The following is a 23,234-nucleotide window of genomic DNA, read 5'->3' as shown; positions in this document are numbered from 1 at the left end:
AAAGCCAGCCCTGCTTACCTCAACAAGCGAGTCACCTTCTACACTTCCAACCATCAACTCCGCTCCGCCAACCTCGCATTCGCCATCGTTCCTCGCATCCACCGAACTACAGCTACAGGCAAATCATTCTCCGACCTCGTCCCCAAGACCTGGAACTCCCTTCCTGTCCACCTACGACAGACCCAGGACCTGCTGACCTTCAGGAAACGCCTCAAGACCTAGCTGTTCGAGCAGTAACTCCTCCCCTGCCCCCCATCAGCGCCTTGAGACCCTAGCGGGTGAGTAGTGCGCTTTACAAATGATTGATTGATTGACTGAATTTGATGTTGAATGCCTTGTTCATTTATCTTGGCTTGTTTTCAACAAAGGCACAGGGAGCCAATGTTGTAATCTACTTCTCCTGCTTGTCATTAATTTATTAGTTCTGCCTTCTGTTAAACTGTAGATGGGGATCCAATGGGGGAAGGTTGGGAGCGATAGTCACTCTTGCACAACATTCCCAGCTTGTTGACACCCAGGGCCAGTCAGGAATAAACCTTGTGTCTGCATGACTTCATGCTGTGTGTCTTACATTTTTTCTGAGAAATTTCAAAGTTTATATTATCTTGCAGAATGAACTACAATATGGCGAAAAGCCCCAGACCTACCCATTGCTTTAAAATACAAACTTTCTAACACTTGCTGTTGTTGGCCATTGATGTTTGCCACCATCTGTAAAGTCACTAATTTCCTGCCTGGAGCTCATAAAAGCTGATGAGAGGAATACTTGCAATAAGCCAAACCACTGGCACTTGCTAGGAATAGCATTCCAACCCATCTTTCTTTTGCTCATGATGCCACCTCAGCTAGGACCCAGCAATAGGCACATCAGTCTTGACCCTGCTCCCATAGGTTGAGGCTCGTTAATCAGATTAGCTGTTACAGTACTTTACTTTTCCATAGTATAGGCTATCCCAATAAGTCTTGTTTGTTGCAGATAACTATGTATGCAAGACACTTAGAGAAGCTGCATTGTACATTGAGCAACTAACGAGCTCTAGATTGTACTTCTTCCTTAAACCTGATTAAAGCGTTTTATGGGAACCAGGAGTAGATGTAGCAAATGTTTCAATTGTGTGATTTAATCTAGAGAAGAGCATAACTTTTCCAGAAATGCTTTTGACCACATTCAAGACAGTTTATAGCACAGTATGGTCAAGGCCGGACTGGCCTTTATAGGGCATCAGGCGTTTCCTCTGGAGGCTGGAAGGGTGGGACCGCTTTTGTTACAGCTGGGTAGGTTTAGTAGCACTGCAGCAGTTTTATAAGCACTGCAGGGTTCCTTGTGTATCCAACAGTTTTCAGGTAACAATAAAAGTGCCAAGATAATTCTGGTGATTAATGTACCTGCTGGAGAGAGATCGGAGTTTTGCCTAGTGGCAGTTTTGACTCACATAAGGTAGCGCAGAGGGTTAATATGCCCTCTGCAAAGACTGTGTACTATGCAGATCACAGAGCATCATTTTACGGGCAATGCTCAGTGGGATACTGCTTTTGTCACAGGGATCCTTTTGTTCCTGTGCAGTTCATAAATTTAAATTATAATCTAACACAGTGAGCTATTAACTGCCATCAAAGAGATGCATGGTAATTGCATGGAACAGGTTTGAAAGGTGTGTTTTTTCCTCAGTCTTTGATTTTCCTAATTTTGCTAAAAAGCACTTGTTTGGGTGGAAATAAATTATTAGTAAAGTCAACCCTAACCACTGTGTTGCGTTTTGAATCCTGAATTTATACTTCCCCAGACCAAGCACTCTTAAAAAATGCCTACCAGTATGGATGACATGTGAATCCTATACCTTAAAGTCCTTATGTAAAAAAAAATCTACACTGATTTGTACATGTACGATTAATTATCTCTGTATGTGTGTGTGATGTTAAGTGCTCCAACACCCCACACTGTTAAGAGGCTTGTGGTATCTAAGCAATGCGTGAAGGTTCTAGGTTCGCTTTCCGGTGATGCGTGTTAGAACCTTGGGGTAGAATTGTGAGGGCGAAGGACGCCTGAAGGGAGGAACGAGGTTGGAGGCTGGCGTAGTGCTGTAATACGATCTTACCTGAACAATAAACCTTAACTTCACTATAACCCCGACTCGTCGGATCCTTGAGGCACTTCTGGTCAACACTGACGCCGTACTTCACATTGGCGACGAGCGACGTGCACAAACCCTAACAACACAACATTCCTCTCAACAGGAACTGATCTCTCGGGAAGCGCCTCGCCCGTAGAAACGCTTGCCCAGTTAAAAGGTACTGTGATTGATACATTAACAATCGGGTGGTTTGCTGAGCGCTCTCTGCACAAGCGCATGACTGGAACGTGAACCCCTGAGGCACGAGCACAAGCAGCCATACGATGTCACCTTGGCAACAGGATTTCTTCAAACTGTGTGTGACGTGTGTGGGCTGGATGCGTTGTGCGTGCTTGGTCTCCCTGGAAACGGAAGATCAACCAGGAGTAAGCGACGAGTGAAGACTGGGCAAAACCTTCAGCACACGCTGATTTCTTCGAACTGTGCGTAACATGTGTGGGCGCACGCGTCCTGCGTGCTTGGTCTCCTTTGAAGCGGAAGATCAACTAGGGGTGCGCGACACATGCAGACTGGGCAAAACCTTCAGCTCACGCTTACATTTTAGAGTGCGTGTCTGGTGGTGATTCGCATGCCTTACAATACATTGTCTTGTGCTGATGCGCACACCTTCAAACCAAATATTTACTGTGTGTGTATGTCTAACGGTGATACATACAACTTGCTATTTACTGTGCGTGTCTTGCGGTGATAGGCACACCCTACAGACCCTGCGCTCTTTCTGCATTTGCATTTCATACGACGGTGATACGCACACCTTTCTGTTTATAATGCGTGTCCTGCGGTGATACGCACATCCTACAGTACCTTCATTTTTTCTGTATTTGCATTTCATACGGCGATACGCACACCACACTGAACACACTTTGTATTATTACTATACACCCTTAATCCTGCTATAATGCAAAATTTACCGTTTGCTCCATTTTTCCTGTTGTTGCCTGGTGAACCGCCAATACCTTGGCAAAAGTGGAAAAAGGTATTTAACAATTACGCCAGGGTGTGTGGAACTTCGCTCAGCGCAGAAAGGAAAACTTCTCTCCTGATCCACTGCCTGGGCACGGAGGGCCAGGAGGTCCTTGAACACTTACCAGATTTAACGGATGGTGACTCTATAGGTCTCAATGAATTTGAAATCTGTGTAAAAAAAACTTGACTTGCACTACTTACCCAAAGTGAGTACCGCTCTTGAACGGTATCAGTTTGGGAAAAGGATGCAACGTCAGGGTGAGACAACAGAGCAGTATATTACAGAGCTCCGGAAACTGGCGTCCACCTGCATGTTTGGGAACTCCTACGAGGAACGATTAACAGATCAGTTTATGTTAGGCTGCTCACTACAGAAGGCGAAATAGAGTATCTGGCAGAAAGATAATGCATACTTGGAAGAAATTTTGGTTGTGGCTAAATCGTGCAAAAACTCGAGAAAATGTGTTGAGATACTTCTTAAATACACTGTTGTTTCTGATACAGTAAGGAAGGAAGGTCCAGCTGTAAAAACAGTACAAACAGTACAAAGTGGCACAATGTTGTATAATGACAATAGAAATATTAGTGAGCCTGTTAAGTTAAGAAAACCCTTTGTTGGAAAATGTTTTAGGTGTGGTGGTGTTGGCTATATGGCCAATAACAAAAAATGCCCTGCTTGGAGGATTACCTGTAGAAATTGTGGTAAAATGGGTCATCTTGCAAAGTGTTGCAGGACAAAGAGCACCACTAAAAAAGTAAGGGAGGTGGTGTGCGAAGATGACGCGGATGATGTAGGGGAACTGAGTGATGTTCATATTTTGCAAACAGTATGTGGATCATTCAATGGTCCTGTAGAATCAATCTTAGTTGATGGTAAACCAGTCAACATTATTTTTGATTCTGGAGCAAGGATCACGTTGATACCAAAATCTTTCTATGATCAGCATCTGAAGGGGAAAGTTGACTTATTAAAACCAGATGTGAGACCTAAAGGTTATGGTGGTGAACCAATCAGGTTGCTATGTTACGTATGGGGCCACATAGAATTTAAGGAGCGCCTCATACCAGCAAAAGTATACATCTCGATGAAGGGAGACTCTTCAATTAGTTGGTTTCATCTACGTGATCTGCGTGTTCTACTAGATCCAAATGAAGACCCTCCTGTTAGACTTAAGACACCCCTGTGGTTCAAGTTGTGTCAGAAGATGTAAGTAGGTGGGTGAACGAGTTTCCTGATGTGTTCAGCAAGGATTTAGGCTGTCTCAATAATTATATGCATGAGATCAGACTCAAGCCTGGAGCACTACCCAAGGCAGCAAAGCTGAGGAATGTCCCTCTAATGGTTAGAGACAAAATGAAAATTGAGATTGACAAACTCATTAGGAATGGGATCATTCAGGAAGTTGAAGCTTCTGAATGGGTGGCACCAGTAGTTATGGCAAAGAATGACAGTGGGGAAGCCAGACTTTGTGTTGATCTCAGAGGACTGAATAAGTCGGTCATAATAGATCATTATCCTCTTCCAAATATTACAGAAATGTTGTGCTCTTTGGGTGGTGCAAAGCATTTCTCGACACTTGATTTAGCTTCTGTCTTACCACCAGATAAAATTACACAGTTCTTCTCAGGAACTAACCACCTTTATAACTCCTTTTGGCACATTTAAGTTTCTCAGGATGCTGTCTGGCTTGATTTTAGCTGCCTCAGTGTTTCAGAGGGCGATCGAGAACATATTGAAGGGTGCAAAGGGAGTGAAGGTATACCAGGACGACCTGTTGATCACTGGGGCCAATTTAGAAGAACACAATGAAAGGTTAAGGGAGGTCATGGAGAAGTTGTGAATCAATGGTCTGATGATTAAATCTGAGGATCAACATTCCAAAGATAGAGTATTTAGGCAGTGAAATTTCGATAAAGGGAATTCGTCCTAAGGTGGGTCTAGTTGACACAATCAAGAAATTGCCTAGTCCACAAAATAAGGAAGAGCTAGTGAAGTTTCTAGGGATGGCGGAATTTTACAATAAGTTTTTTCCGAAGTTTGCAGAAAGGACAAATCATTTGAGATTATTGTTAAAGAAGGGTTCGGAGTTTGAGTGGAATCTGGAGTGTGAAAGGGAGTTTCTGGATATAAAGGAGAGTCTGGATAAGGCGGCTGATCTCGGAAGTTTTGATACACAGGATGAGATTATATTGATGACTGATGCTAGCTCTAAGGGTCTGGGTGCTGGTCTGTTGCAAAGAGGACAAGAGAAAACCAGAACCATATTCTTTGCATCAAGATGCTTAAGAGGGGCAGAATGCAACTACTCGGTGGTTGAGAAAGAGGCCTTCGGAGTATTTTGGGCTGTGAGGAAGCTAAGGACGTTTTTGTGGGGATGAAAATTTGAGATAGTAACAGACCACAAGCTGCTCACAGAAGTGTTTGCTAAGAAAGGGATTGATATGGTCTCACATAGAATCAGGAAGTGGGTGGTGGCCTTACAAGAGTTTGACTACGTAATATCCTATATGCCTGGGGCATTGAATGTTCAGGCTGACTGCCTTTCAAGACTGTGTGTAGGAACGGAAGATGAAAAAGAAGAAGGAGGCAGTTGTTTTGCTGACATCATGTCTGTCGAAGACATAAAAGTCTGCTTGGTAACTGAAGGAACCATACAAGAGTCGGTGTGGTTGGAAGAAATGTCAAGGGATGTCATTTTACAGGAAGTACTAGGCAAAGTTATGAATGGATGGGGTGTGAGGCGAGAACATGATCAAAATCTGTTGGCTTATTGGCTGGTTAGAAATGAATGATCAGTTGTGGATGGAGTGTTGATGAGAGGCAGCAGATTGGTTCCACCTCTTAGCCTGAGGAAGAAAGTCATTGATCAAGCGCATGCAAGTCATATGGGCATATCTAAGACGAAAGAAAGGATAAGAAATGCCTACTGGTGGCCTGCCATGGATATGATAGTTGAGAGAGAAGTAAGAATTTGTCATGTGTGTGCGCGTTTAGACAAAGTGTTGAAACTTAGAACACAACCCATGGTATCATGAGAAGAGGTGTCTGGACCCTGGGTTGACATAGCTTTAGATATTTTGGGTCCAGTTAAAATAAAATCTGCTGGTAGATATGTTTTAGTGTGTATCGATATGTAGTCGAGGTGCCCTGAGATTAAGTTTGTAAATTTGGTTGAGTCAAAGGATATAATACATTTTCTTGAGGAGCTATTTGAGAGGGAGAGTTTCCCTTCTTCGATATTGACTGACAATGAGGTGCAGTTTGTCTCAGAATTAACGGAGTCTTTATTAAAGGAAAGAAACATTAAGCATAAAAGAATGGCTCTGTGTCATCCAGAATCCAATGGAGTTGTGGAACGCTTTATAAAAGTTTTGAAGGAGAGTTTATAATTAGCGCAGGTTGTTGGTGTGGAGTGGGAAAGTGAGTTGAGGAAAAAGGTCTGTGAATATCGTATGACGCCGCATTCTACCACAGGAGTGACTCAATTTTAATTTTTTAAGTGTAGGGTACCCTCTAGTGATATTGAGCCCAGTTGGGTAATAGAGAAGAGGAGAGAAGTTAATGATAGGGTTGATATTATTGAAGGTTGGAGGGAGAGAGAGAGAGGAGTTAAAGATAAAAGGAAGATACCGTATGACATACGGAAGGCTGTAAAGGAAACTGTGGTACGTGAGGGAGATTATGTAAAAATAAGGTCTCCAAGGAAGGAGGGAAAACAGTCTAAATTCAAGGGTCCTTTTGAGGTTATAAAGCTGTTTAGGAATGCAGTGAAGACAAGTGATTACAAAATATGGAATCTGAATAGGGTGGCCAAGTATGTCAAGACAAATGCAGATACTCAGGATGCTCAAGATGTGCCAATTGATTCAGGGTCACAAGGTGTAATAGGGTTTCGGCCAAAGAGAAATGTAATGAGGCCGTCTCGGTTTAAAGACTATGTATAGCTTCATCTATGCAGTGAATATGCAAAACAAGTTCATTATATTTTAGTATTTCTTTTATGTTATGTTTAGGACTATGTATAGCTTTACTAATACTGTGAATATGCGAAACAAGTTCATTACATTTTAGCATTTCTTTTATGTTATGTTTAGGTGTGAAAGTTGGTGTAGGGGAAGGTGGTGTGCGTGAATGTTCTAGGTTCGCATTCCGGTGATGCGTGTTAAAACCTTGGGGTAGAATTTTTAGGGCGAAGGACGGTTGAAGGGAGTAACGAGTTTGAAGGCTGGCATAGGGCTGTAATACGATCTTACCTGAAAAATAAACCTTGCCTTCACTATAACGCCGACTCGCTGGATCCTTGAGCCACTTCTGGTGGACACTGACGCCGTACTTCACAAGGCTCCATAAAACAAATGAACTACATGTGAGAGAGGGGCTATGGAGAGATGAGAGGCATTGTTAGAGGGTGATGGTGAGGGAATCATTGAAGAGCCCAGAAAAAGATTGCTGTATCCTGGTGCACGGTAAGGTCATCATTTACTATGCTTTAATAACTAATACAACTGAATATATAATGAAAAATGTGCTGTATAATGCACCATTTCTTGCCACTCTTCCCAGATTTTCTTGAGAGGAGATCCCCCCAAGCCCTATTGTAGTGGTCAGTCTTGCTCGCTGGCTGGTCTGACAAAATTTGCCAGTGCTGCTTTGTGTGCTCAGTCCGGCCCTTTTTAGGGGGCTCTCTTTATGGGAGAGCTGATTTACTTAACCCTTTTCATTTGAGACACCTTAACTCTAATTGATTATTTTGCTTATTTTACTTTGATTTTGAAGTTCATATTTACTAAATGAATTTATGCATTTATTATTAATTGTCACTAATTTGATTGTATTGAATCTATAACCTTTTGACAAACCTTTTTGATTTGAAAACCCTCTCTGTCTTCTTTGTGGAACATAATTTGCTTAATGTTATTTAAATGTATTGATTTGATGACTACCCTCAGTTGTTGATTTCGATTAGTTGGATGTCGCTGTTTTTGGCTCTGAACATGTGTGACCACTGAATGATGCTACAGTGTGATCTCCTGGGTAGCTTTAAAAAAACTACATTTGTTAGTTTGAAAGTTTTCAATAGGTAAAGTACAATTTTACCAGAGGGAGATTTGCATATATGATTTTCAAATACATGCTGTCTTCTCAGCAAAATCCAAAGGGGAAAGTTACTTTGATTATAGCAATATTTCAGCTTAATTGCTATTAGAAATAGCTATGTGACATTTGATAATTGTACGTTATGCAACTGGCTAAAAACAATAACGTGTCAAATGAGTAAAGTGCATGAGACAAGCAGAATGTGACTAAGGTAGTGGGTGGTTGACGAGCTGCCTGGGAGCTCATGAATACTACTTTTTAAAATCTGTGCAAGCATTGAAGGGAAACGTGTAATTAGCTGTGAGAAAGAAACTGTAAGATTAACTTTTGAATAGCTCCAGCTCGCATTTCGTAAGACGAACATGTTCAGAAATGTTTACTCCGTTCCGCCTGCTGTTGCCAGAACTACAATCAAGTGTCAGGCTAAATCAACATTCCAGATCACCCAAGAACAGGGTCACCAGCTGACTGGGAGTGAGGTAAGTCTTTTGGGTGTTCTTGGTTAAATCCAGGTTGTGAGAAGTCTTCAGGTGCTGAAGGTGTTACTCAGTGCTGAAACTCCACATTCATTAGCCAATTGTATGACAATTATGAAAAAAGCATGCTTTTCTGAATGCCACAGTGAAGCTGCCACAACTGCAAGCATTTTCATGAAAACACACAGTGAGGTCAGAAGCCTGAAAAGCAAGACCATGGACAGAGTGTGCTGGGATCTCAATGTGAACCTCTGGTAAAGTCTGCGGCAAGTAGAACTGCAAGATGAAAATAGGCTGTTACTCAGTGCTGAAACTCCACATTCATTAGCCAATTGTATGACAAGTATGAAAAAAAAACATGCTTTTCTGAATGCCACAGTGAAGCTGCCACAACTGCAAGCATTTTCATGAAAACACACAGTGAGGTCAGAAGCCTGAAAAGCAAGACCATGGACTGAGTGTGCTGGGATCTCAATGTGAACCTCTGGTAAAGTCTGCGGCAAGTAGAACTGCAAGATGAAAATAGGCTTCCTAGAGCTTCAAGAATGCCAACCACATGCCCAGATCCAAGGCCAGTAAGGGCCAGTAAGAGTTGGATCAGGATAGTATCTTGACTTTGCCTACCAAATGAACAAGTTCAGAAAGTGGACATCCAAGATGGGTCTCAAACCTCCATATTTCTTGGGTCGCAAGACTATTGCGAGTAGAATTCTGTGACCCTTTTTTCTAGAGGAGCACCTCTAAGGCTCCTTTGCTCAGCAGGACATGGACTTCTGCATCCAAAATTGAGAAATATGCTGAAGAGCACATGCCTATGAAAGGTATGATGGGTGGGACAGGAATGTAAGGCACACTCCCTGTGGAGTAAGTGGATGATACAGAAATTAATCATAACTGGCTCTCAATTGTTATCAAAACAAGACACTCCCTTCCTGAAGATGCTGATCGATTGGGGGGAGGGGAGGGAGTAATCAGAGAGGCTTTGAGGCAGAAGAGCAGAAAAAGGCTGGTGGATACTGGATCTGCTGCTGCTGCTGTTGATTGCTCACTGCCTCAAAGGAAGTGCTACATTTGTTGGGGTGCCTGAACTGGTAAACAAGGTTGTGTCAGCTGGAACTGCACTGCCATGGAATAGCCACATAATTTTCAGCGCTATTAATAGAACTGTTTTGCTGGTGTGGCTTGGCCCAGTGATCAAGCTGTAGTGATCGAGCTGTAGCAACACTGATCTTCCAATGTTCCAGGGAGGAGTTGACCCCTCTCATCGAACAACTGCTTGCCATCAAAGGGCATCTCTATGAGTCGCTTCTCTCCTGAGAAGTCAGTGGAGCATGTCGAAGCAGCACAGCATGACTGCCATGTCCATGGATCGAGCTGTTGTACGGCCCCATTTTAGATTTCCCATTTTAGCTTGACATCTTTTTCTAACAGTGACTTTTTACATAGTTTCCACTAGCACGCAGATGTGCTTCACATGCATTTATTTTTGGTAGGCATTGTCACTCTGTAGTCTGCACATTTAGTTTCAGGGTCATACAAATAGAACATAATTCTCTTGATTTCTTTTCTGTTTGCTTGTCAGTGACACTGCTACCATTTTAGACAAATAAAAGGCAGTTCTATGCCTCTGCCACAATGTGATAAGGACAATGTATTATTATAAAAACAGCTTCCGTGCTAGACTCAGCAGAGGAGCACTTCATGCTGAGTTTATCATGGAACCGCTATGAACTATAGGTGAGATGCAGTCCTGCTGACTCCAACCTTCATCCTGCAATGGAAGACAGCTTGCACCCTTAGATCAGCATCCCAATGCATAATACCAAGATATGGGAGTTAGGCTATCCCAATAGATCTGGCAGAAGGTACTCTCACTATGCTCTCTTTAGTTTAGGTAGTGGCAGAAAGGAGTATAATAACATTAGTAACAATTAACCTGGTTGGATTGTTTATCTATTTCAATATCCTAATAATGCTTACTACAAGCTATGTTTCATCTTCCTAATAACTGCAGCTCATATTTTCTTTACCAGAATACGATTATTTCAATAAATGTTTTAAAAATCTAGTTTTGTATCTTTCTTGCTTATACCTTGGGCAAGTAGGAGTAACAATGAAAGATTAGATTTGTTTCCACAAATTCCTAGGAAATCAGAGTGGTTGTGTTCGAGGTTACCAGACAACATCTATTACCCTGGTCAGGTTAGATGTTTAGATGTGGTACAGTGAGCTAGTCAAAAACCAAGCCAAGATTTACTGATGATATATGTGGACTAAGTCTCTATTATATTGAGATGTTCTTGTTGACATAATTACATAATACACAGTCCTACTAAACGTGTAGGAGTTGTGCAACAGATCCACAGAGAACGGACTGCACTAAAGGATTTGTTTGGAAATATCCTGTTGTTGACTGAATCAGTAAAATACTTTTTCATGTGATCTAGTAGGGTGATTAGAGTGATTGTTACCAGTTTCTACAGAGTGTGAACATATTTGCTCAGTAGACAGATAGAGTCAGCTGTATAGAGGGTGAGACTGGCAGAAACAAAGACTTTACAAGCCAATAGAGTGAAGATTATTAGATTCTGCATCGGGAGGTGCATTAGGAAAGAAATTTGAATTTTGCTTCAAAGAAGAAGCTTGGACCCCTAGACTTTCCAGTGAAAGTAGAGATGGCAGAAAGTATGGAACACCAGGACAAGGCCTATTGCATCTGGCTAACTCTCTGTGGACAGCTAAGCCCGAAACGGGATTCTCCCATGCAGCTATGGCAAGGTACTAAGGTGCATTAGGAAAGAAATTTGAATTTTGCTTCAAAGAAGAAGCTTGGACCCCTAGACATTCCAGTATAAGGAGAGATGGCAGAAAGTATGGAACACCAGGACAAGGCCTATGGCATCTGGCTAACTCTCTGTGGACAGCTGAGCCCGAAAAGGGATTCTCCCATGCAGCTATGGCAAGGTACTAAAGTGCCTCCTTAAAGTGGAAGATAGGGCTCCACCACTGAGAAGGATGGTTGTAAGATTTCTTTTAAAATGTAACATTTTGCATCTGCAGAAAACAAGGTCAGCCTCACAGTTTCAGATGCTTTTCGTAAAAGAGTGGTGAATGTTGAAACTTCCTCTAAAGGGGGCTGGAAGGGGAGGGGATCACTTCTTCTGGTGGTGAAGTGTCCAGCTACTTGCATTTTATATGACATGGTACAAGCCAGGACAATTATTATGGGAGGAAGGAGATTATCTGTTGCTATGTCATCCACTTCTGTGTGGCCATAAAAAATATAAGTCATTGCAAGGGGCTCAGAGCCTGAACCAAGCAACTCTTGCCTTGGAAGGTGGTCCACCAAGGTTGCATCAACACTGAAGGAGCCTTAGAGCAAATCAGGGCTGACACCCTCTAAGGCATAAACTTCTACTCGGGCAGTGAGGTCAGAGAACATGTGGTGTGGCCTAAAAACTGGGGTGGTGGGATAGATTTGAGTGTAGTGGGGTAAACTGGAGTGGAGTGGGGTAGATTGCAATGGAGTGCATTGGGATAGATTAGGGTAAATTGGAGGGGGTACACTGTGGTAGATTATAGTGGAGTGGAGTAGGGTGGACTGGAGTGTGGTAGATTGCAGTTGGGCAAATTCAGGGAGTGGAATGGACTAGGCTGAGGTAGATAGGAGTGCAGAGGTGAAGATTGGAGTGGAATGGGGTAGATTGGGGTTGATTTGAGAGGTGTGGAGTGAGGTAGAGTGGAGTGGACTGGAATGGAGTAGATTGGATTGGAGTGGGGTAGACTCGAGAGGAGTGGAGCTGTGGCTGTTGGGCGACACCTCCAATAATTAAGTGGATATATAAGGTGCCTGAAAGAACATTTTTTGGCATACATATGAGAAGGGGGATTTAGGTACAGGTTTTAAGGAGAAATGGAGTAGTTGCTGTGCTGCACAAAACTGAGGCGCTTTCAACAGGCACATACTTTGTATGTGCAGAGAAGAGGTGGAATACATTAGAGTGAGGATACAGGTTTTAAGAAGAAATTGATTAAATGCTGAAAAAATTGAGGTACTTTAAAAAGCAACATACTTTGTGTTTGAAAAAAATAACAGCTGCATCAAAAATGTTTATGTTGCATAGGGGCAGCCTGGCAAGAAGTATGTGACTGGACTGCTTGAATGGAAAGGCTAGCAGAGACCAGTTTCACACTGGTGTACACTTCAATCTTTATAAGCGAAGAGAAGAGGCGCAGCCTATAAGCACATGCAGTCACATGGACTGCTTTAATGTTCTGTGCTATTAGTTTTGTGCTATAAACAGAAGTACTGACCTGTAAAACAAAGTCACAAACAACTTTAATAGTCCGTGCTATTTGTCTGGTGCTGTAAAAGGCAGAACAGAATTCCTAAAAATATAAGGCAACAACAAACAAACCTATAGAACGGAAGTTAACAGCAACCCAAAGGAGTAGCATGGAAGTGGAAATGATGGACTAAAATATGAAAAAAAGTACACTGAATCACAGTACAGGCGGCAGAAGGACAGCAGAAAGGCACTAAACAAATGTAATCAATTTGCACTTGATCCATGCTCCAGAGAAAAAAAAGGAAGTGAGAAGAAGACGCATAGGGTGCCCATTTTGGAGACAGCTAGAAAAAATGACAATTGAGCCAACAAATTGAAAGTAATTGACAGGCTCTAAACCCTTTCCTGCACACAATACCCCTCACCGCAACAATGCATGCAAACTGTTAGGCAAGATCTAGAATGGTAGTTTTCACCGAGTTACCCCTGCTTAAAGCCAAATATTACATGGCCTATTCAGCAAATTTATACTAATCGACCTAAGCACCTTACTTTTCAGGCAAATTAAAAATGTACCTGAACAGAAGAAGGACAGCTTGTGGAAACGTCTGGAAATTGTTGTTTCTATTTATTTGAGTATGATCCCTCATGGCAATTTTACCAAACACCTGCAAAGACATGAAAAAAGATTATTCACTGTGAATCAAGTCTTAATCATTTTTTAAGTGCATGTTAGTCCACGTGAGTAAGGTGTTTCACTAATTACGTGTAAATCTGTCATGTACACTTGTGAAAACCAAAAAGATTCGAACTATCATCATTCCAAGTGTGCTTGCTTCTTATCTCACTATTAACGTAACCAGCATAGCCTGAACCTTTCCTATTTCCAAGAACACAGATCTCTTAAAGCAGTTTAATTTAGTTTATAATTCTTGAATTAAAAGGTGGGGGTTGGGAGTAAATCACAGAAACGAAACTCAATCAATCAATCAATCAATCAGTTTTTATAAAGCACAACTATTCACCTGTGAGGGTTTCAAGGCGCTGGTGGAGGGTCTGGGCCTCATTAGAAAAGACATGTCTTGAGCATCCTGAAGATAGTGAGTGATTGACTTTGTCTGAGGTGCGTGGGTAGGTTGTTCCAGCTGTTGGCTGCAAGGTAGGTGAAAGATCTTCCTCTGGCAGTGGTTTTCCAGATGAGTGGAATGGTGGCTAGACTCTGCTGGGTCGATCGAAGGGGCATGGTGAGGTTATGGAAAGAGATGCGATGATGCAGATAGGCCGGTCCGATGTTGAGCAGGGCTTGTAGATGTGGGTGAGCAGTTTGAAGTTGATTTGCTTCTCCACCTGAGCCAATGGAGGAGTCTCAGGTGTTGGGAGATGTGTTCCTGGTGGGGGAAGCTGAGGATGAATCTTGCAGTGGCATTTTAGATGAGTTGTAGTTTTCTGATGTTCTTTGTTGCGGTGCAGGCGTAAAGTGCGTTGCTGTAGTCGAGCTTGCTTGTGACTAGGGTGTGGGTGACTATCTTGCGGCAGTCGACCGGGATCCGTTTGAAGATTTTGCAGAGTTGGCGGAGGGTGTGCCAGCAGGAAGAGATGACTGCAATTACCTGCTGGGTCATTGTTCGGGAGGAGTTGAGGATGATTCTCAGGCTGCGGGCATGGTCAGTCGCAGCAGGTGGGACGCTGAGCGATGTGGGCCAATAGGAGTCATCCCAGGCTGAAGTGGAGCTTCCAAAGATGATGAGCTCGGTCTTGTCTGAGTTTAACTTGAGGTAGCTCTCCCTAGACCAGGTGGTGACGGCTTTCATTCCGGTGTGAAAGCTCCTCTTGGCTTTGTCCGGGTCTTCAGTGAGGGCTATGATGAGTTTTCTGTCATCGGTGTATGACACGATGTTCATTCCATGGCCTCTGACGATGGCTGCAAGCGGGGCCATGTATATATCGAAGAGCGTTGGGCTCAGGAAGGATCCCTGAGGGACTCCGCAGCTGACTTCTGTTGGTTTGGATATGAAGGGTGGGAGCCTGACTCTCTGTGTTCTGGGAAGCAGTGAATCCATTGTAAGGCTTTTCCGCAGATTCCTACATCGTACAGTCTGGTGTATAAGGTGCTTTGGGAGACCGTGTTGAAGGCTGCTGAGTTGAGGAGTATGAGTGCTGCGGTGTGGCCATGGCCAAGGAGTCTGCAGATGTCATCAGTGACTGCAAGAAGAGCTGTCTCTGTTCTGTGGTTGCTGCGGAAGCCAGACTGGGAGGTATCCAAAGCATTGTTGTCTTCGATTAATTGTCGTAGCTGTGAGTTTATGGCTTTTTCCAGGACTTTGGCCGGGTAGGGTAGTAGCGAGATGGACCAGAAATCCTTTAGCTGTGATGGGTCGGCTGTGGGTCTCTCCAGGAGAGGGCGGACTCTGGTTTGTTTCCAATCATCAGGGAAGGTGGCTGTTTTGATAGAGCAGTTCAGTGTCTTGCGGAGTTCGGGGGCAATGGATGCACTGGCTCTGTTGTAGATGTGGTGAGGACAGGGGTCTGTGGGAGCTCCGGAGTGAATGCTATCCATGATGATTTCAGTCTCTTCTGTGGTGCGAGTGGACCAGCTGTGGACAGTTTGGGTGGGTTCTGGGGGGCTGGGTCAGTTGCAGATTCTGATGCTGGGCGGGTTCTGCAGGAGGAAGCTGTCATAGATGTCCTTAATCGAGCGGTGGAAGAAGATGGCCAGTTTGTCGCAGAGGTCTTGCAAAGGGTGGATGTTGGTGGCTTCAGAGGGAGGATTGGTGAATTTGTTGATGACCATGAAGAGTTAAGTAAAGTTACTTGTCTGACATCAGGGATATGTCTTTCATTTTCATTAACAATTAGTATTCTTTGTGGCCTACAATGGGTCTATACATATTCAAACTAATATTTAAATACTGACATACAATTTCTGCTGTTTTACGTTTCGTAACAATGCCCTGCTTCACCTGAGCAATTAAAGATCTATCTGTTTGACAGTAATGGAATACCAGCTAATTCTCAGACATGGTCGGTAAAGAAGTACAAGCAGGTTATGGGTAGCAGAAAGATAACCATGATAGAGAAATATATTTACAGGTAAGTAATATGTTTTCACCATGATTGGACCTTTATCATTTAATACTATTTCTTAGAGCAGAAACAAAAACCAGAACCTCCCAAGAACACATGAGGTGGAATGGAGAGACTCGTAATTTACCTGCTGGAGAAAACTAAAAGTAAAATCACTAATAAAAAATAACATAAAAATTCCGAACGAGGCATATACGATTTGTGTACTTGCTCTTGAATCGGTACCTGATCAATTAAGGCTACAAAATGCAGAAGCCTGTCTCTAAGCATGTTGTCGAATATCCTCTCAAGTAGTAATTTACCTAGCAAAGCAGCAGGTAGAGCTTTGCCACTATTCCAATGCATACTGGGCCAACTGGGTAAAGGGCTATTCGCTTTCTCATTAGCACAATCTAAACTTGGAGACAACTAATCAAGATACTGCATCTTCAGACTGAGGCGTCCATGCTTCAGAAGAAGTTTGCACCCAATTTTTTTACAAACTGACAGAAGATGAGCTTTTAAGAGACAAATTGGTATGTGAATCTGATGTTTGTAGTTTACATACTTTAAGTTTTTAATAGTACATTAAAATAATATAGTATTTTCTCTATTGAGTATTTGATGTAGTTTTTGTTTCTTTTACTTGATTAATTTTTTCTATCTTTTAGAAACAGTTTAAGAAAGCTTGACTGTAATTTTATTTCAAGATCAAATCAATATTATTTTGATCCGTTGTCATGAGGCCCAACCTGTAATTTCATGTAAGTTTGTAGATATGCTATAAATCAGAAGGGGAATTCGAGCCCTATGGATGTCCCGATCCCAGCTACTACTATCCCTGTAAGTAAATCTGTTCACATAACAATCTTCATGTGAGCAACTCATTTTGAATGAAAAAACACTTATGTAGATCTAAGACAAACTTACATGCATAGCTAGCCAAAAGCTATTTGACTCTGACCAGACTGCATAATGTATCTATTTGTCCAATGTATTATTTGAGTCATTTACATTGCACTTAGTATGTGCTCACAATTCCGGCGAACAAGACAACTGTGACAAAGTGAGCTGAAGAAACAAGTGCAAGAATGACACAATGTGATCAAGCAGAGAATGTCAAACTGGCAATCTCCTCAATTCTCATTTGGCAACCAAAATTCTGGTCCACAAGTAGACTCTGAGTTTCTTTACAAAAACATCTGCAAAAATTAATGACTGCCAAAAAAAATAAATCTACCAGACCAATTGCTAAGCCACTTACCCAGACACTGAGCCAGAAATTAAACTAATAAAGAGAGCAATTATATGTACTGGACTTTGCTTAACGAGAGATCCTATATAAGAAATATGCTGGCATAGTTATCCCAAAAAGAACACAAACATAAATAAGCCCTGCATGCGCACAGCCTGTAAATATTCAAAGATCTGAGATAAATAGAGCCATGGTATGTTTAGAATACAATCTAATCAAAATGCTGTATGATTAGACCCTTGGTAGAACACAATCCTTGGCCTAAAATAAGCATTGGCATTCCCAAAGTGACTGCTATGTTAGCTCCATATAATGAGATCACTGCCATATTTTTTCACCTCTTTACATGGCATCAAATGGGACAAGTAGATTTTTTTTAAAAGACGTGGATTTCTGAAGTGTCTAGTCCCTTGGTCAAGTATAACATTTCACACCTCTGACAGATGGGGTGACTGCACCAACAATGTCCTGCCCTTTTTAAATTGCAGCATCCTTCCCTTATTAAGATTCAAGAAAGAAGCATGAGGCTCTTCGATAAGTCTGAAAGCAGTCTAACAAATAATTTTTATTAAAGCTGAGGTAAACCGGCATATGCAGCATAATGTCCTCAAAGCCAGTCTACCAGATGAACAAGTTACTTACGTATGATAATGCTTTTTCTGGTGGGTACAGTATCTCCCTGTCGAATCCTCACCTTTTGAATATCCCAATGCGTCAGCATTCCACCTAAACCTTTCTTTTCAGCTCTCCCACATTTACAAGGACATCATAATGGCACGGTTCCACAAGTGACTCCACGTGATGTCATCGGAGCCATAACCCCTCGTTGGGGTGCTGACATTAATTTCCACCAATTTGTTTACGTGCCTTCAATGCGAACTGGTGAAACCAACAGCACCGATGTAAAAACATACGGCAGACTTCAAACCAAAGAGGCGGGTGGGTCACTGAGGAATACACATATAGATACTGTGTCCACTAAAAAAGCATTAAAGAAGGTAAGCAACTTGTTCTTCTGATAGATAGATCTACCTTTTGATTCCTCACTTTTTTAATAGAATCCACAATCAGTCTGTTAGATATTTCATCGTTAGTGTGGTCTCCCTTAACTTTTTGCCTCTGTTTCCAGGTTTTTGATGTGTACTGGACTCTGCTTTTCCTGATTTTGTTACTTTGGGCACTTTACCACTGCTAACCAGTGCTAAAGTGCAAGTGCTCCTTTATAAAATGTGTGCAAGTGCTCCTTTATAAAATTTGTATGTAATTGGCTTATTCATGATTGACCTATTTGATTTACTAGTAAGCCCTAGTAAAGTGCACTAGAGGTGCCCAGGGCCTGTAAACCAAATGCTACTAGTGCGCCTGTAGCACTGGTTGTGACACCCACACCAGCAGCTCTGTAATCATGGCTCAGACCTACCACTTCAGTGTCTGTGTGTTCAATTTTAACTGTAAATTCGACTGTACCCAATTGCCAGGCCTAAACCTTCCCTTTCTTACATGTAAGACACCCCTAAGGAAGGCCCCAGGTAGCTCCAAGGGCAGGGTGCAGTGTATGGTTAAAGTAGGACATATAGGCCCTCATTACAACCCTGGTGGAAAATCCCTCTTACCGTTGTGCTGAAGGCCACTAACATACCGTGGCGGAAATCCGCTACAGGTATTACGACCCACATCTCGTAATCCTCCACAATACAGACACCTACACAAGTCTGCCACACCAAAGGTCAGTGATAAACTGCCGACACCAAAACCTACACCGTCACGCCACCAAGAATACGCCCACTCTATTACCATCCACGAATGAACGGGGCAGTCTTTCAACCGCAGTAAACCATTGGCGGTACACACCGCCGTGCTCAAAATACACACACACTTACAAAACACAATCACTTTGGACAATTCGAAATACACACACCTGATACATATACACACACTACCACACACCCACAACACTATAAAACACACACCCACATTACCCACAACCCCTTACAATGACATTTTTGGGAAGAAGCACACAGAGAGAATAGCCAACACTACACCAGCATCCACAAGCACACTACACCATCACGCATACAACATCCACACACCTCAACCAACACACAGCAACACAAAATGTCACACAGCACAACAAACATCACCTCACACATCACCCACACCACATCATGGCACCTCAAAGACACCCCAGGTTTTCTGAGGAGGAGCTCAGGGTCATGGTGGAGGAAATCATCCGGGTAGAACCACAGCTTCTCGGATCACAGGTGCAGCACACCTCCATTGCTAGGAAGATGGAGCAATGGCGGGGAATCGTCGACAGGGTCAACGCAGTAGGACTGCATCCAAGAACACAGGATGACATCAGGAAGAGGTGGAACGACCTACGAGGGAAGGTGCGTTCTGTGGTATCCAGACACCAGATTGCTGTACAGAGGACTGGCGGTGGCCCCCTACCTCCTCCCCCACAACTAACAACATGGGAGGAGCAAGCCTTGGCAATACTGCATCCTGAGGGCCTCACAGGAGTAGCAGGAGGACTGGACTCTGGTAAGTCAAATCTTTACCACTTTCACCCCCCTACCTGCATGTCATCACATACCCCCACCCTACCCCTCACCCCCAGCACTCCAACACCTCACATATGCCCCACTATCACAACCCAACAATCCCAAAACCAAGCCCTGCATGCAACACCAAAGCATGGACACCCATTGCCAAAGCATGTCTAGTACAGACCCCCACACAGACCCCAAAACACCAATCACACAATGGCAAACACAACAAGGTAAGCACAGGAGTAGAGGGTAACTCACCCAATGCACAAGATGGCACATACAGATACTAAAACTATGCATTTACACCCCAACAGGAACCATACCCAACGTCACAGGACAGGAGGTGCCAGACATATCCAGTCCCCCCACAGAAGAGGCCCACAGTGATGACAGCAGCTCTGCACGTCTGGATCAAGATGACCAGCCTGGCCCATCAGGGACCTCGGGACAGTTGGTTACCCTGCCACTGTCACAAGCCACCACAGACCCTCCCCCCTCCGGAAACACCACCACAGCACCCACCCAGCGGGCCCATGCCACTGTCCTCAGGGCATATCAATCAGCAGTGTGTCCACCACTACAGGGACCCCAGGCAAACCCACCACTCCAAGACAATCAGGGACCTGGGGTTAGTGGCAGTGGGCACACGGTTCAGGGGACAGGGGCACAGGATAACAGGGAAGCTGGGAGGACTGCTGTGCGACAGGGGGAGGACAGGCCCAGGTAACCCACTCTCCACGAGGCACTCTACAACATCATGGGAGCATACCATCATTCCCAGGAGACCATGGGCACGGTACTGGCCAAGTTTCAGGAGACCCAGCGGCTGCAGGAAGAACACTACCTGGCGATCAGGGAGGACTTGAAGTCCATCAACACCACCCTGGTCACCATTGCAGGGGTGCTGGCAGACCTGACCAACACCATGAGGGACACAGTGGCACACAAACGGGCCCCTGACACTAGCCTGAACAACGAACAGCCCTCCACCTCCGCCGGTGCTAGTGGACAGGAGGCCCCGCCACAGGAATAACAGGCCACCAGCACCCCACCCCCCGCAGAAGGAGAACCACCCCGCAAACATTCCCTGAGATCCAGGAACAAGACAGAGAACATTGCCAAGACCCTCCTGATTGTCACGCTTCTGTCCCACTTTGTCACCCTGTCTACCTCAAACTGCCACTGCTCCACTTCCTATGCCCCCTTGGACAATGCACCTGTGAGACCAATAAACTGAACTCAACCATGGACATTCCTCCACCATCACCCCAGCCCATTGCACCCCCCCTCCACTTATTGGCACAGAAATAAACACCCTTGAATCACAAATCAATCTGGAGTCAGTCTGTACTTTAACAAATGTGTAATTGCAACCTTTTGGAAATCTAGCAATGTCAATGTTCATGTTCACATACCATGGTTACACAGTAGTTGGGCAGCAGTAAACATAGCAGAGTACGCAAAGTGGGACCTAGATATGTGAAATGGAAAGCCAAAGTGACATGTCAGTGTCCATACACAGAGGTTAACAGGCAGATTTATGCTATGTCCTACAGTAGTATGAGATGTGTGAAGCAGTGCCATCCTCTTACCTGTGTCTCACTGGAAGTATTGCATGATGATGTTGTTTCGGTTGTCTATATCTTCTTCTTCTGCCTCCTCTTCTTCACTGTCCACAGGCTCCACAGCTGCCACAAGACCAGCATCAGGCCCATCCTCCTGCAGAAAAGGCACCTGGTGTCGCAAAGCCAGGTTGTGCAACATACAGCATGCAACGATGATCTGGCACACCTTCTTCGGTGAGTAGTATATGGATCCACCTGTCAGATGGAGTCACCGGAATCTGGCCTTCAGGAGGCCCAAGGTGCGCTCTATTATCCTCCTAGTTCACCCATGTGCCTTATTGTAGCGTTCCTCTGCCCTTATCGAGGGACAGCTGTTAGACATCCTCCAACCCTTAGGGACTCTCCCATACTCAGACACCTATTTAAACTGTGTGGGGACCTTGGGCTCACCTATTAGCCACACATGGTGCCTCTGGAGTTGCCCCATCACATAAGGGATGCTGCTATTCCTCAACATGTAAGCGTCATGCACTGAGCCAGGATATTTGGCATTCACATGGGAGATGTACTGGTCTGCCAAACACACCATCTGCACATTCATTGAATGGTAGCTTTTCCGGTTTCTGTACACCTGTTCATTCCTGCGGGGGGGGGGGCAAATGCCACATGTGCACCAACAATGGCACCAATAATGTTGGGGATATGTCCCAGGGCATAGAAGTCACCTTTCACTGTGGGCACATCCTCCACCTGAGAGAAAACGATGTAGCTGCTCATGTGTTTCAGCAGGGCAGATAACACTCTGGACAACACATTAGAGAACATTGGCTGTGACATCCCTTATGCCATGGCCACTGTTGTGTGAAAGGACCCACTTGCCAGGAAATGGAGCACAGACAGGACCTGCACTAGAGGGGGGATACCCGTGGGATGGCAGATAGCTGACATCAGGTCTGGCTCCAATTGGGCGCACAGTTCCTGGATTGTGGCACGATCAAGTCTGTAAGTGATAATGATATGTCTGTCTTCCATTGTTGACAGGTCCACCAGGGGTCTGTACACCGGAGGATGCCGCCATCTCATCACCTGCCCCAGCGGACGTGCCCTATGGAGGAGAAGGGTCAGCAGAGGGTCATACACCACATAGTGAAATAATCTCTGTGTGCCTTTGTCTGTCCGTATTCCTGGCCAAAAGTGCTGTGACGCAGTTAGTTGGCCTGCCATGTGGCCCCCTGAAATGGCGGATGCCTGACCTGTAAGGAGGGACAAGGGGAAATGAGGTAACTGCGCTGGCATTGTGCAGCGTTGCGGTAGGCGGTCGAAGACCGCTGCGCAATTCAGCATTGGTTATCATTGGGCCCTATAGGTTTCAGGAGCCAATGACGATCTACGTCGGTGGTGACGGTAAGCACCGCAGCGGACATGACCGCCATTTTCTATAAGTTCCCTCACTTGATACCTGACCTTCAACAGGAGAGGACTTACACTGCAAGTGCTGCTGTGACCTGCGTCTGGAAGCGACAATTGCTACAGTGTCTGGGGAAAGGGCCCCTGCCTTCACTGCTGAGGAGTTGGTGAAACTGGTGGATGGGGTCCTCCCCCAGTACACGCAACTCTACGGTCGTCCAGAAAAAAAGGTGAGTAAACTGTGTGCATGGTGGATGGCACATGATTGTATGGAATGTCGTGGATGGAAGAGACGGGGGGAACAGGCTAGCATGTGAGGATGATGTGTGTATGTTTTTCTGGGCCAGGGTGGGAGGTTTGTGGCCAATGTGTGAAAAGAACTGTAAGGGGGGGTAACATCCATTTTTACTTCACTATTCCTCTAGGTCAGC

General features: G+C 44.2%; 1 protein-coding gene across 2 annotated transcripts in view; it reads right to left on the bottom strand.

Moving 5' to 3' along the window:
* The window catches only part of CACNA1D (calcium voltage-gated channel subunit alpha1 D), a 1,248,477-nt gene that overhangs the window by 269,608 nt on the left and 955,635 nt on the right, over nt 1-23,234 (bottom strand). For both annotated transcript variants that reach the window (XM_069206436.1, XM_069206437.1), the window contains exon 33: nt 13,538-13,629. In XM_069206436.1, the coding sequence (XP_069062537.1) occupies nt 13,538-13,629 (92 nt within the window). The remainder of the gene's footprint in view (nt 1-13,537; nt 13,630-23,234) is intronic.

This window comes from Pleurodeles waltl, chromosome 9 (assembly GCF_031143425.1).
Source record: "Pleurodeles waltl isolate 20211129_DDA chromosome 9, aPleWal1.hap1.20221129, whole genome shotgun sequence".
NCBI lineage: Eukaryota > Metazoa > Chordata > Amphibia > Caudata > Salamandridae > Pleurodeles > Pleurodeles waltl.
This window is presented reverse-complemented; position numbering and strand designations above follow the sequence as displayed.